The sequence below is a fragment of the Sardina pilchardus genome, chromosome 3 (assembly GCF_963854185.1).
Source record: "Sardina pilchardus chromosome 3, fSarPil1.1, whole genome shotgun sequence".
In the NCBI taxonomy this organism is placed as follows: Eukaryota; Metazoa; Chordata; class Actinopteri; order Clupeiformes; family Clupeidae; genus Sardina; species Sardina pilchardus.
In genome coordinates, this window is record NC_084996.1 from 14,464,396 (window position 1) to 14,478,856 (window position 14,461).

Sequence of the window (14,461 nt, forward strand, 5' to 3'; positions counted from 1 at the left end):
AGATCACTCTTTGGGAGAGGGCGTGGAGATTATTCTGTATGGAACCTGAGGGTCATTGCAAGATATGTTTTGGTGTATATCCAGAAATTGTGTACTAATGTTACTACATTTTGCGTACATTTTTTAAAATCGTGCACTCATTTTACTAAAATGAGCACACAATTTAGTAAGATGTGCATCTGATTTATCCTAGTAAATTGTGCGCGCATTCTAATAAAAAGAGACCACCATTAGTAATATGAGAGCACTATGTAGTAAATTGAGAATACAATATACTAAATTATGCACACAGTCCAATGCTGAGTAAGAGTCCTGTAGTAATCCTCTCTCTTTTTGAAAGTGCTTACTGTGTCTACAAATAGGCTTTGATTGATCAGAGTGCTGTTTAACCTCTGTGCCTTTGATGCCTGCGGTCAACAGGTTGTCAATCGTTGGACAATTAATTTTGTGGCAGTGTCATGGCATCATGTGTCAGAGCCACAATACCTGTTTAACTGTCACTCAATGTCAAAATCACAGGTGAGGGACTGGTGTTCAATTTACAATAGTTTGGAGTTATAGTCAAGGGCCAATAAATTGGAGATAACTGTGTGGCTTGAATGAATCTTAATTCTTGAAATGTGATATATTGTATGAAGTTGGATTTGTATGTAGTTACAAATTTTAAGTTTGTAATTTAGCGAGCACTGAGTATTGGTGGTCAGCCACTGTGAGCAAAACAGCTGCTGTGGATGGGAGGGGCTTTTAGTGTGGCACCTGCCAATGGTCAGCCTAGCCTGCTACAACCATATGCATATTTCTGACATTCACTAAAGTTCATTTTGTGAGATCAAAATCATCAGATGGGAAACAGATTTCTCCCTGGATGAAATGAGCCATGCCCATTATTGTTTATCTGACATGGTGTGGACTTGGTAGGACAGTCAGTCATCGTATGAAATAGCAAACAACCTGGATAGTGTTTCTTTCACTGAAGGACAAATAACTGCACTCAGCTTTCATCGATGAGAAAGACATGTTTTGCTGTTCTGCTGATATATTTCTGTAAAAGTTTACCAAGTAACCAGTTGATAATGTTCCTTGGAAACTAGAAATTAACTGAAATGGGTCCAGTCCAATTCTCGTTGACAACTAGTTATGCCAGGCTATGTATGATCACTCCACAAACTCATAATTAGAAGAAATAATTGTTAGACGTTGTCCATGGAAAGAAAAACATCAGGATGGAAGATTCCCATGAGCTCTAATCTGCTATGACTCAGGTCGAGGGAGATGTGGGATTAAGGATGAAGATTTCCGAGGGGTCAGTGATAACAGTTAGCAGTAAGCAAAAGGCGATAAGTAACACACACATGGAAGAAGGAGTTGTGACACGTGGGGTCAAGCGCTCCAACATGAGACTTGTTTCACAGTAGGGCTGTGCATAGCCACAGAGGTGACATGATATTTTTGACAATTTTTTTTTTAAAGATAGTATTATGTGGTGCATCATTATTTATTTCTACATTTTTTTATATACTGGAAGACTTTGCAGCCATCTTGGTACAGTAAAATTGTTTTAACATGATGCAAAAGAGGGACTTGTGCCACACTGTGGACTTCTGCCATCGTTTATTTGAGTAGACAAAATGAAATACCAATGCATTGCATGCAATAATATTAAATTATGAAATATTGTTATACTTGCCACCGGGATGAGGGTGTTACCAGAGAGGGTTAAAGCGGAGTAATTAAGGATCTTTGGTGTTACCTGTGACACATTTTGTCCACAAAGGGTGAACCAGCTTGCCACTTGGTTGCTGATTGAGTTAGCTGGGCCTATTTTAACAGGGACGAGTTATTTGAGTGGAAAGGGCCTTTTTGGCTTCAGGCCTGAGACACTTAGTTTTGGGCATTGTCTTGGTCTTGGATATATTGTGGATTATTATTATTTGCTTTGTTTGTGGGGTTTTCTCCATTCTGTGATCTTTGGGGGGAGTTTGGAGGATGCAGGACTCCAAGGACTCTGATCAAGACGTTTGTAACGTCGAAACGTCAGTCATGTTTTGCACCTTTTAAATAAATCTTAAAGAAGACATCTGTGTTGCACCGGCATTCCTCTTCTTTCATGCGCCTCTGTCCTGGCCTGGTTGCACCAGATTGTCGCATAACTGCAGAAGCGCGGAGAACTTTCCTTTGTTTGGAGGATGCAGCTCTGTGCACTGGATCTTTGTCGTCTGCTGAAGACATGGCTTGTGCTGTCCTAGAGGCCTAGAGTTAATCTGTTGTCCCTTTGATCATTCATCCACATACATTGTACTGACTGACATGTTGATCAGCCACAGGTTAAGGACTTCTGTTTGGGCAACACTTAAACCTTAGAGGTTTGCTGTGAGCTTGGTTGCCAAACTTGAGTTCTTAGCATTGCACTGCACTGATCCCCAACAAACACCACAGTACTCTTTTCTTTCCTGGGTTATTTCAACATTACCTGAACCCTGTGGTGGCAAGTTCTTAATATTTCATCAAACACTACACTATGAAAGTCTTACTTTATCATTCATGAAAGTCTTTTCACACATTCAGGGTATAGCTAACATTATAATAGTTGTCAGTAGTGACAGAATGTGAATCTCACTGACAATCCAAAAACTACCATGTCAGTCACAACAGCAGGCCTAACGTTCCATAATCAAACCATAAGCCTCTCACCAACCAGCCCATTTTACCTTTGGTTTTATAACGCTGACCCCTCAGACGGACTGCAACGTGGAATCCTAAATGGCACACCACCCACAGAGGTGTATGGGAGTCCCTCCTGCTGTTACACTTAACATAATCCTCAGTCAGTCGTAATTACACCAGCACTATACTACAATAACAACCCTCAGGAGATGGGAGATGTTTGTCTTTACCGGTTGGCAAAGTTACTTCCCCAGGAAGTGACTGCCCAAGAAAAGGAAACGTGTCCCCCCTTTTCACAGGGTTGTGCCATAAACAGCTTAGCTGGTTTATAGGAAAGGGCTTTGAGGGATTACACAGCACTGACCCTGTCTGGAGGGTAAATAGCCCCCTCCGGTGTCATTAAGGGGGTGTAACGTGGTACTGTTTGTCACGACAGATGGAGACACCTTGCCCTTCTGGCACCTGAGAGTTGGTACTCATAACTCCAACAGCACTTGCTGTAGTGAGTAAGGTGAGGAGAAACATTCAATATAGATTTGCATGTCTCTGTTTTTAAGATGACATTTCTATAACACACAAAAGTTTCGAAAGTTCATTTCAACAACATCATCATTTGCTAACCAAAACATGACCTTCATTGTATGGACATTATTAGATCCACCCATATGTGTTGACCATCTTGTGCCTGAGTGAACTTTTTGCCAGTGCAAGGAGAGAGTGGAGTCTGGAAATGACCATGGGTTGAATTTGAACCTGGGTCCCTCCCTGTGGGCATTTGGACCCAAATGTGACACAGACACTGTAGCCACTTGCACCACAACTCACCATTGAATGTACTGATTGATCCTTTGCCTCAGGGTCAAAGGGGTCAGATAGATGTGTCTCTTATTACCTAATGGCCATCAGCTTCTTTGTCAAGCCTCCTCTAGCCTGTTGATGCAAGCTCCACTGATTACCCCACACATCCTAGCAAGGCGTCTCCTCCAGTGGTCCATCCTCTTGGGCTAATTGTAATTTGCAGTTTAGTTTAGTGACATAGCAACACGGGCTGAAGTGAGAAATCCCTACGAGGTTCATAACAGGGGAAGCTTGTGCATTTTAATCTTGTAATAATAGGCCAGGGTTACATTAAGGTGAAGTCTGCACTGGTAAAGGCCTCTTTGTCTGGCTACATGGGGCGTGCGGCGCAAAGTTGTCCTAGCAGTCCTAGTTGGATTGGGATTAGGTCTGAAAAAGGTGACTGACTGTGACACAAGGTGAGACAAGGTCCCTGTGGGAACTCCTGGCTGGAGTGATTCCGCGGGGTGAGTGATGACAGCAGCCAGATTAAGGCCAAGCAGAAGCCACTTTCACTCGGCAACTGGTCATGTGGTTGTGTGTTTACAAATACTGCTGGAGAGATCCTGCAGTCCATATTAATGTTTTGGGATGAAATTGATCTCCATTACAAGTGCTCTGATAGACATTTACAATAGACCCCCCCCCCCCCCCCCACACACACACACCAAAACAGACAGACAGACAGACGGACACACACACACACACACACACACACACACAAACACACCTTCAAATCACACTAATGATAATTAACAATGTTTTTTTGTATTCACATTTATTACTACAAAATTAGTTTACAAAAGTTGAAATCAGTGTATCAAACATACATAACATACACATTTTTGACTGTATAAACTAGTCAGTAATATTGATTTCGGCAATACTGTACACATTTCAAGCGTCAATACGTACATCTCAGATGGGCATAAGTATGAACATTTCAGAAGCTGCATTTAAACAGAGGTAGTGAAAAAAGAAATCCCTCTTATTTACTCTCCCAATACGATGTCCACAATATGTCTTATATAAATAAGCAGAAGCATACGCCTGTTCACTGAACCTGCTTGCAGACCAACACAGAGTTCCACCTGCAAATCCCCAGATATTTACTATGGCTAATCCCTTCTAATAGAGATAAAATAACTTCTCTTGATCTGCTAGTCCAGTGATGAATGACGTCAGCAATGGCTTTATACTCCAGAAATGCTTCGAGTGCAGAGGGCTTATTACCAGGAGACTACATCTCACAGTAATCTCAAACCTACATTCAACTTCTGTCAAGCCCAAGTCAGACTACACTTTCAACTGGTGAAGGTGTAACACCTAAACATCAGATTAAATGCTATTGAGTATGTGGGCTAAATGCAGGCCTAGTGTTTCCTTACCTGCCAACGGAACTAGCTGTGCACAATTCAGCCCATCATAGCATTTAACGTCAAGCAAAACCAACAGTGATGTTCAACTTTACGTAAGTGTTTCTACAAGGACCGACTTCCTCTAAAAAATTGCAAAAATACAGACAAAGGTAAGATAGGCCTACTGAGTATTGACAAACTCATCTCCCCTTCAAGACCATTACACTGACTTCAGACACAACAGGTATCATATTCACTGATTTAGAAATACCAAAACATTATGTTAGTTTTTGCAAAGCATTTCAACTGTAGGCAGAATATAAAACGTATTCATATTACTATCATGATCCGCTACTTCACCAGTGGACCAGTGGTTAGAACTGACTGTTACGCCGCACAAAGGCATGTCCTCTGATAGCATGTTGCATTTCTATGAAGGTAAGCTGTGCGACAGTGATGGCACAGGGTCCTACCACTTTGAAACCAGACTTCTTGTAGAATGGAACCAGGAAGTCTTCACACATGAGTACGGCGCGTCGCACATACGGCAGGCAACGCAAATACTGCTGGTAACGCCACATCAGGATGGGCCCTTTCCCCTGCTGGCGGAAGGTCCGATGGACGGCCAGCACATGAATGTGGACTGTGTGGCCATGTGGCTTGTGAAGAGTAAGTGCGTCCTATTGCCAAAGGACAATAAATACCATTGATATAAGATTATATATTAAAGAAGAGTAGCCCATCGTAACATTATAAAATGATATAGGCTATAGGTAAAATTATTGTGATAATGTGATAGCCTACTTTATCAACTTGGAAGCTATGCGTAATACAGCGATATAAGAAGATATATCAACATACTGTGTCCAACCGATCTTCGTCCCATAGTGAGCCGATGATGAAGGCAACGAGCCTGCCCTGTTCAAACCATCCAAGAGACAGCTCTGGACACAGAGTTAGAAAGTGACGGACTTCGTCTAGGTGGAGCGGACACTCTCCAGACACGGAGATAAATGCTGAAAGAAGAAGGAAAATTTTTATTTGACCGTTCCTGTTTTTTTAAGGGTCAGATAGGCTACACTCAAAGCAGTAAATTGTAGGCCTACTTTCTACAGAATCCTGTGAAAACTCCAGTATGGAATCCTAACGCAAATTCGAAATGTTGCGCACCAAATGGCGCGTCAGTCACTCAAAAATAACATTGTAGCTCTGGCTTTCAGCCAATTTATTACATATTTGATTAAGAGTAAATTAACATTAGTTGAAGTTCTTACCTTCTCTCTCAATCTCAAACACACTAATAGCGTCCTGTGGATTGAGCGGCCGAAATTCGCTCGCTGGCAGCGTGTGCCGGCGCTGTCGACCGGGAGACTCGAGTACGGGTCCGAGGAACGGCCGTGTAGTAGCTAGAGACATTGTTTAGCCTACCCACTCTGTGGACCCACTGTCGTACTTGTATCCTCTGTAGTCCTCTGTCTCGCGAGTCCCAGGTGATCACCTTCAAGCCTGTTTTAACACCTCAGGAAGAGATTAAAATGTATGACTCATTCAACATGGTTATCCTGAACTTGTTGCTTATTTTAGCGAGCATTTCTGTTGACAATGGATATTATGTGAGCTCTGTAAAACACAAATTCTAAAGGATACCGGTTCTTCCCGGGCTAAACTAATCTTAACAAAACTGTTAACCTGACAACTCCTCCCAAGTAGGCCTATGGGGGTTACAGATACAGTAACACTCTCTCTCTCTCTCTCTCTCTCTCTCTCTCTCTCTCTCTCTCTCTCTCTCTCTCTCTCTCTCTCTCTCTCTCTCTCTCACACACACACACACACACACACACACACACACACACACACACACACACACACACACACAAACGTGATTATCACGTGAAGAGATTTTATTTTCTGTAACGCTGAGCTTTTAAACGTCTTTAGACAGTTGATGTTTTATTTCAGGATAATAGGGGTCAGGGTCTGCAAAGCGCTTTGAAACTATTCAAAATGTTTTGGCACTGTAGCCTGTGTTGACAAGAAAACAACAAGACACGCCTTTTTTTTAGCAATAATATTAACTACCAGATGAAAGGAAAGTGTGCGAATCTATGCAACACCAGCGACACATGCATGCACACCTCGATCTCCGTGGAAGCAGGACATCACTGACAGCAGTATCTTAAAACTCTGCCATCCTGTGGATGATAATAGCATATCACAAGAATGCACTGGTTGTGGAGGGCACTGGGGACGTTCCCTATAAATTCCCCCTTCTACATCTAATTTCGTAACACGGTGGATTTGCAATAGGCTTATGGAAATGTAGGGAACCTAACGTTTCTCAGTTCACAACATGATACCCAAACCATGGGCATTGGCAGGCCATGTTGTGGGGCTCCATCTATGAAGAACAGATCTATAAGGAGACAGAGAGCACACAGCCATAGGTTGTCTTGCCTAACCTGGGCTCCAATATGTAAGGTGTAATGTATACAGGACGAACAGGACCCCGACGTGAAGCGGAGGGGTCTTGTTTCGCCCTGAAGGTACTTATTGCTTAAATAACTGACCTCTCAGTATTCCAGAGAGCCATATAATAAGTATTGGTATGTATATACCATGTATTTATATCATCAGGGATAGATGACTGAACGGGCCTGCCGGGCCCAGGGCAAGCGTCCCATGTTCTCCATTCATGATATCTGAATGGGGCCCTTCAGCCAAATAACACAGTTTGTGTTATACAATATGGGGACCTTATTTGGGGCCCTCAGTCATATACCATGTGTTATGGTATTCACCTCTGGTATCTAAAAATATTATGCTATGTGTGATAATCATGCGTTGTAACTGGCATCTTTTTTCACAGCAAGATGTATTGAATCTGATGATAGTTTAATATAATAAAATCTTCAATTTTCATATATATCTATCATATATTATATATCAATATCAATTTTCACAAAACTCACCAGACCGACCTCTGGACCCCCTAGCTGAGTTAGCGACTTTCTGAGGCCGGCAGGTGGAGCCTTTTCGCATCTGTGCCCAGGGGCCCAATGTGCTCATAATCCGTCCATGCTTATCATATCAATCTGAATTACATTTACATTGTTAAAAAAATCATAAAGCTATACCAGACAATGGCATTTTAAATTTTCATTTTTATTTTCTTCATCTCAGAATCTGAAAATAAAAGAATGTTATTGATGAATGAAAAAATATAGAATATATCTCTTGATACCCAGCATAACAGTACAGTATGTGACAAAGAAGTCAACAGTGCTAAAGCCTTACACTTGCCATCAGGAATGCTGCCCAGTCACCAAACTAAAGAGGAATTGATCACCTTGTATACTTTTTCCAAATCCATAATAATAATACCAAAAAAAAAATAAAGAAATAAAACTCAAACAAAATAGACACACAAATCAATAAAAGCACAGGCATTTGAGTAACAGTAACTTCAATTTCACCCAAAGACAGATTTGATAAGAATTAAGTCCCTTCACCAGTAAAGAGGAGTAACATTCATTGAGCCACAGGGGGGTGCTCTCTCATGGCAGAGACATTTTAATCATCACTGCACTGTCGGGATTGCATAGCTTGTCATCACGTTGTGCTTTATTTCCCTAACGTGGACACATGGCCCTGCACATATGGCTTAACCTGACCCATTAGATTATAACAGAAATTACATCACAGTCTAGAGCATAGAGCGGCAGTGCCACGGCAGAGTCCACAGTGGCGGAGCTGTGTTAGTTCTTAAGGGTTGGCACCATCTCTGGGATCTATAGAGAGAGGTGCATGGGTGAACTGCAGTCTCGTGTGCGCTACCTTTCCAAGGCAGTTGAAGAGGAAAAGCTGGCGTCAGACCAGTCAGTCAGGGGATAACGGACGGCTGATGCAGAGCAGCACCCTAATGCAGTCTGATTATGTATTAAATGTCCACGTCTGTGATGCAGCGCACTGGCCACTGCAAAGCGTAATCTTATGATTGAGCGTTTTTAGACCACATCGCAAAGGGAGGGAGGGAGAAATGGTACTCGCAGGGCCTGGACGGCAGTCCACACTGATTAGCTCTGTGGTCAAAGGAGCGTGACCTAATGTTAGTAATCGGCCACTGGAAAAAAAATGCTGACACGCTCTCTCTCTCTGGAAAGCAAACATGTATACATCAGCCATTCCGTCACATAAGGCGGTTTCGTTAATGACTAATATCAGTACAGTACCGTGCTCAGTGAAGTACAGTACGTTGTGCTTCAGTTACAGTAAGTGTGCTTCTCTACCAACCTCTACTTTTCCTCTTTGAACAACGAGTCATCTATTTGATTTGGTCAGTTTTTTATATACAGATCATTTTTTTTGTGATAACTGACCTCAGTGCAGTTCTATGAGTACATTTGACTCTTCATGACTCTCATCACTCATTCTCCCATTATGAGAAACATGGAGGAAGCTCAGTAAAGAGACACCTGGGTGCGGATGTCTTAGGACTCTCATACTCTGCGGAAAGTAAAGCTAAAGAAAGACAGCATCCCATCAGAATCCAGGTCCGGGATGCAGTGCTGAGCTGTGCTGTGCCTGCTGGCCCCCTCCCTTATCCAGTGTAACACTACGCTTCTGGGACATGGAGAGAGGTATGAACTGCATTTATCGACAGAGCTGTCAACTCAACTATGACGGATCTTCTGCCTCATTGTTCTAAACCCAAATCTAGGTCACACAGATCTGATTCAGGACCAGCGGTGTGAGTGTGTGTGTGTGTGTGTGTGTGTGTGTGTGTGTGTGTGTGTGTGTGTGTGTGTGTGTGTGTGTGTGTGTGTGCGTGTGTGTGTGTGTGTGTGAGTGTGTGTTTCGTGCCAGCGTCTTGGATGCATCAAGGCATTGGTGACCACTTGACTTTTTTCCAGCGTTTGGCACGGTGCCTGTTGTAGCCTGGGCAGAATGGCCCTCTCCAGCTCTGAGCCTCTGGAGGGCAGCAACTGAATGGAAGCACTGAGGGGAGCAAATGAAGCAGCAGAGGACAAGTGTGTGTGTGTGTGTGTGTGTGTGTGTGTGTGTGTGTGTGTGTGTGTGTGTGTTTGTGTGTGTGTGTGTGTGTGAGAGAGAGAGAGTGTGTGTGTGTGTGAGAGAGAGAGAGTGTGTGTCGTGAAGGCTGCATCTCATCTCTTTCCTCAGGCTACACAGCAGCATCAAGCCCCTGGAGGGTGTGTGTTTGTGTGAGTGAGTGTGTATGTGTGTGTGTGTGTGTGTGTGTGTGTGTGTGCGCGTGTGTGTGTGTGTGTGTGTGTGTGTGTGTGTGTGTGTGTGTGTGTGTGTGTGTGTGTGTGAGGGGGTGGGGGGTAGTCACAGAGGCGTGAGGCCAGGCCTCAGTTCGCCTTGAGTGGGGTTGGGTCCTCACGCCTGTTGTCATGGCGTGCTCCCCAAGGATGGGAAAAAGCACCCTGCTCTCCTCCTGACACGCTTATGGACTCAGACCAGAGAGCACTCTAATGCTGTGACCTTACACACACACACACACACACACACACACACACACACACACACACACACACACACACACACACACACACACACACACACACACACACACACACACACACACACACACACACATATACGTGGCCAGAATCATTTCACTGTGATCCCACAAGAGAAGAAGACACTTATTAAAAAAATTCTGAATCACAACATAAAACCAGTTCTGTCATTTCATTGCCCAAAGTAGAAAAATAAATAACAGGTCAGGAATGGAACTTCTTTTCACCTTTTTTTTTTTCTGTAAAAACTACATATGTCTAACAGACATATTGGCACTTACTATAATTCACATGGCACAAAGACTCGAGCCTTTGCTGTAAAGTGCTCTGGAACCTAATCTACCTGCTAAACAGAGATCTATATCCCGAGACCACACTCACTCACTCACTCACTCACTTAGCGTCCGTCCGTCCGTCCGTCCCCCCCCCCCTCAGCTGGACATGAGTCTGGCCAGGCCGGCGTGCACCTGAGCCTGCACGGGGCCGCACTCCACCTGCTCCCCGTCCACGGTGAGCGCCCCCTGGGCGGAGAGGGGCTCCAGCCTCAGGGCGCGCACCTGCCGGTACACCAGCTGTGGGGCTCCGCAGTCCATGTGCGTGCCCTTCTCCATGGCCAGGAAGAGGCGCAGCAGGGCGGCCCGCGACACCCCCTCCAGCACGTAGTACAGGTGGATGCAGCCGTCCTGGGGCCGCGCCTCCGGGGCCGCCTGCAGGTCCTCGGCCAGGTAGGACTGGCACATGGCCAGCACCAGGACGAAGCCCGTCTCGGCGATCTGCGTCCAGCCCGCCGGCACCGGCTCGTCCAGAGGGGGCAGGAGGGAGTCCGGCGGGCCCTTGACCAGGGGCGTGGTCTGGTCCGAGCCGGCCTGGAGGAGCTGGACGGCGTTGTTGGAGGCGTTGTGGAGGGTGTTTTTGTTGTCGTTGTTGGGCGACGGGCTGCTCCCGCTGCCGTTGTGGACGGAGTTTTCGGGGCAGAGGGCGCTGCAGGGCGGAGAGGAGTCGGTCAGCGGCCCGCACGACATGGCCGAGCAGAAGGACGAGCTGGGCGAGTCGGGCGGCGAGGCGTACGGAGAGGAGTCGTCGTCGTCGGACGAGACGGTGGATGTGGAGGCCGCCGCCCTGCCCGCCCGGCCCTCCTGCGCCGCGGCGGCCACCTGCTCCTGGTGGACGGGGAGGAAGGCCAGGCGCCCGCGGTAGGTGCGCAGCGACGCCAGCCGCACCAGCGTGCCCAGCAGGAAGCGCAGGGCGCCCGCCTGCCGGTAGCGCTCGCTCTCGATGTCCACGTCGGCCACGAAGCCCCACGCCAGCGACAGGAAGGAGAAGAGGCGCTGGCCCGAGGCCAGGTGGACCGACACCAGGTCCAGCGGAGACAGCAGGCCCTTGCACAGCAGGAAGCCGCAGCTGACCAGCAGCTCCTCGCCAAACAGCATCGGGGCCCTGGGGACGGTGGGGGCAGAGAGAGAGAGAGAGAGAGAGAGAGAGAGAGAGAGAGAGAGAGAGAGAAAGAGAGAGAGAGACGAGGATGAATAAACACTAGAGCACGACCGATATGGGATTTTAAAGACCGATACCGACTTTGAGGATTTAAAAAAAATTATAAATCAAATGTGTTCTAATATCTATCATATTGAAACATTCTGATATGTGGGATATTGTGTTCAAATAGGCCTAACTATGTGGCATCCTAGTGAAAAGCTCTTCTTATACAATACATTATGAAATAATCATTATGAATATCAGCATCAGGTCTCTCAGGCTTGAACCGCACTGCAACCACGACCAAGCTAGAGAGAGCTAGAAGGGACGCCTATTTTTTCTGCTTGACGTGAGCTGTTCTATGCAGAAATACGTAGGAAAGACCAGTTGACATAATTTGTGTTTAAAAGGGGAAGTGGAGGCTACATACAGTATGTACTATATAGTAACATACAGTAAATACGGTAACCAACTAGACCACACCAGCCTGTGTCTAAACGTAAGGACAAACTAGCCAAAATCAGGACACCCCTCAATTTCTGTCATAGTCCTGTTCCTATTGGAGGGGGTATAACTCGGTATAACCACGTTTTTATGCTTGACCTGCGCTGCGCAATGGATTATGGGATATCTGAGGCCAAAAAATGCATCGATGCACGATTGGAAATCACGGCAAACGAAGTACCCATCTAGTGAGAGCGCTTGACTTTCGGACAGTCTATTCTGATGTAACTTTCGGAAAATGCACACTGCCCAGCGTGTGTACTTATGTTTCAGACACAGCCCTAGACTAGAGTGACACTGACATTCGCCTCTGCAAAAGCACACAGACATTAAACTACAGACTGTGAATCAGTCACTGAAAGAGAAGGGAGCTGGTGATGGAAGGGTGTACTGTATGTGTGCATGTGGGTTTGGAAAGAGGGGGACTTGGAAAGAATGTCATCAAATATAACATGGCTGCAAGTGGTGGAAATAGTGAAAGCAAATGTTCACATACACATCTGGAATAGACACCGTGACACTGTGCACCCACTTTGCATCAATTTGAATGTGCTACAGTATGTCTTTGTACAAATTTATAAGACACAACTGTGGAAAGCAGAAACATCACATTAATGTGCCTCATGCTCACTTGAACACCATCTTGAATATGCATGCTCTGCTGAGAGTCTTGTAAGACAGCCTCGGAACTCTTTTCAGGCTGTCATTCTAATCATAATGCCCTCCTCTCCACCTAATCTCGCCGACTATTGTTCCGCCAAACTGTGCCGAGGACGAGGAGACGAGGAGGAACCCACAGTTAAATACCTGAGAATACAGGATGGATTAAAAACTCCCAGAGCTCCTTTGAGGACACTAAAAAGAGCCAAGTCACCTTCCTGAGAGTACTCGGCTGGCCTCGGCCAAGTGCTGAAAGTGCAGCGAGTCATTTTGACAAACGACCCTGTCTCTGGTCCGGGGAGCACATTTATTTGGCCCCGGTTCCGCTCCATGCATAGAGATGGCATATTAGTGTCCTCACCCGGAGTAATGGTTGACGGAAGCTGCCAGGGCGTTGCCCGAGCCTCCGGGTAGGATGCCCAGCGGCGTCTGGACGGCCACCTCCCAGTCCTCTCTCTCCATCAGGCCGTTCACCACCTGGGGGGGGGGGGGGCAGTTGCAGTTGTTTGGACCGGAGGGATTTTTGAGTACACATGAACTGGCACACTGTGAGAACTGTGAGAATTTAATCAAATCCATTCAAACAAAAGCAAATAGACACACACAGACACACACAGACACACACAGACACACACACACACACACACACACACACACACACACACACACACACACTCACGCACATGCACACCCACACACACCCACACACACAAAGGTTCACATCATCCTGCCTACCTACAACAATCTCATTAAAAAGCTTTTTTCTTTTGAAACATACCCATATTCACACATACATCAATTCACTCACAGACACAAAGACACACAGACACACACACACACACACACACACACACACACAGAGAGAGACACACACAGACACACACACCTCAAAAAGCAGCCCGTCTCCTGACAGAATCACCAAGGCGTCCCACTGAGACAAATCAGCCTTCCGCACTAGCTCCCGTGCATGGTTCTGGTGCTCTGTCAGAGAAAAGAGAACAAGAACAGAGGGAGGGAGAGAGAGAGAGAGAGAGAGAGAGAGAGAGAGAGAGAAGACGGGGAGATAGCATGTAAGAAAGTGAGCACAAAGTACAATGAAAAAAGCGAGGACAGAGATACTGCACTGAAACAAAAAGTGGATGAAAGGGCTAAAGGGGGGGTGATGTGGGGTGAGGGGCAGGGGCGGTGTGTGTGTGTGCGTGTGTGTGTGTGTGTGTGTGTGTGTGTGTGCTGAATGGAGAAGGCTGTGGTGGGAAAGGACCCCAGCACCCCCTCCCCATGGGACCCCCTGAGGGGGGAGATCAGAGTGATTAGCGTGCCAAACGTGGGATTCGATTTCCTCTTATCAGGCCCGAGCCACAGAGAGCTGCGAGGTGCCAGCAGCTTAGCGCGGCCGCGGCGCGGCGTGTCCACCGGGGCTGA

The 14,461-nt window shown here is 46.0% G+C and overlaps 2 protein-coding genes across 2 annotated transcripts in view; both read right to left on the reverse strand.

The window, feature by feature from the left end:
• Positions 1 to 5,233: 5,233 nt before the first annotated feature.
• Positions 5,234 to 6,275, reverse strand: LOC134075898 (serotonin N-acetyltransferase-like). The gene is made up of 3 exons (XM_062530927.1): positions 6,134 to 6,275; positions 5,721 to 5,875; positions 5,234 to 5,539 (listed from the first exon to the last, which is right to left on the reverse strand). Exons 1-3 carry the CDS (start codon positions 6,273 to 6,275, stop codon positions 5,234 to 5,236), a joined length of 603 nt encoding a protein of 200 aa, XP_062386911.1.
• Positions 6,276 to 8,007: 1,732 nt separating this feature from the next.
• Positions 8,008 to 14,461, reverse strand: part of LOC134076798 (sphingosine kinase 1-like) — a 17,698-nt gene continuing 11,244 nt past the window's right edge. Inside the window, exons 3-5 of the mRNA XM_062532033.1 lie at positions 13,926 to 14,020; positions 13,401 to 13,516; positions 8,008 to 11,836 (exon numbers count right to left, since the gene is read on the reverse strand). Coding sequence (XP_062388017.1) covers positions 10,831 to 11,836; positions 13,401 to 13,516; positions 13,926 to 14,020 — 1,217 coding nt within the window. The 3' untranslated portion in view covers positions 8,008 to 10,830. The remainder of the gene's footprint in view (positions 11,837 to 13,400; positions 13,517 to 13,925; positions 14,021 to 14,461) is intronic.

Bases quoted from the DNA above. Each gene is read 5' to 3' on its own strand.
- LOC134075898 (XM_062530927.1), bottom strand. From the start codon at position 6,275: ATGTCTCTAGCTACTACACGGCCGTTCCTCGGACCCGTACTCGAGTCT. The intron at 5,876-6,133 runs GTAAGAACTTCA...TTCTTCTTTCAG, and splicing joins GTTTGAGATTGAGAGAGAAG to CATTTATCTCCGTGTCTGGA. The intron at 5,540-5,720 runs GTATGTTGATAT...CTTTGGCAATAG, and splicing joins ACGAAGATCGGTTGGACACA to GACGCACTTACTCTTCACAA.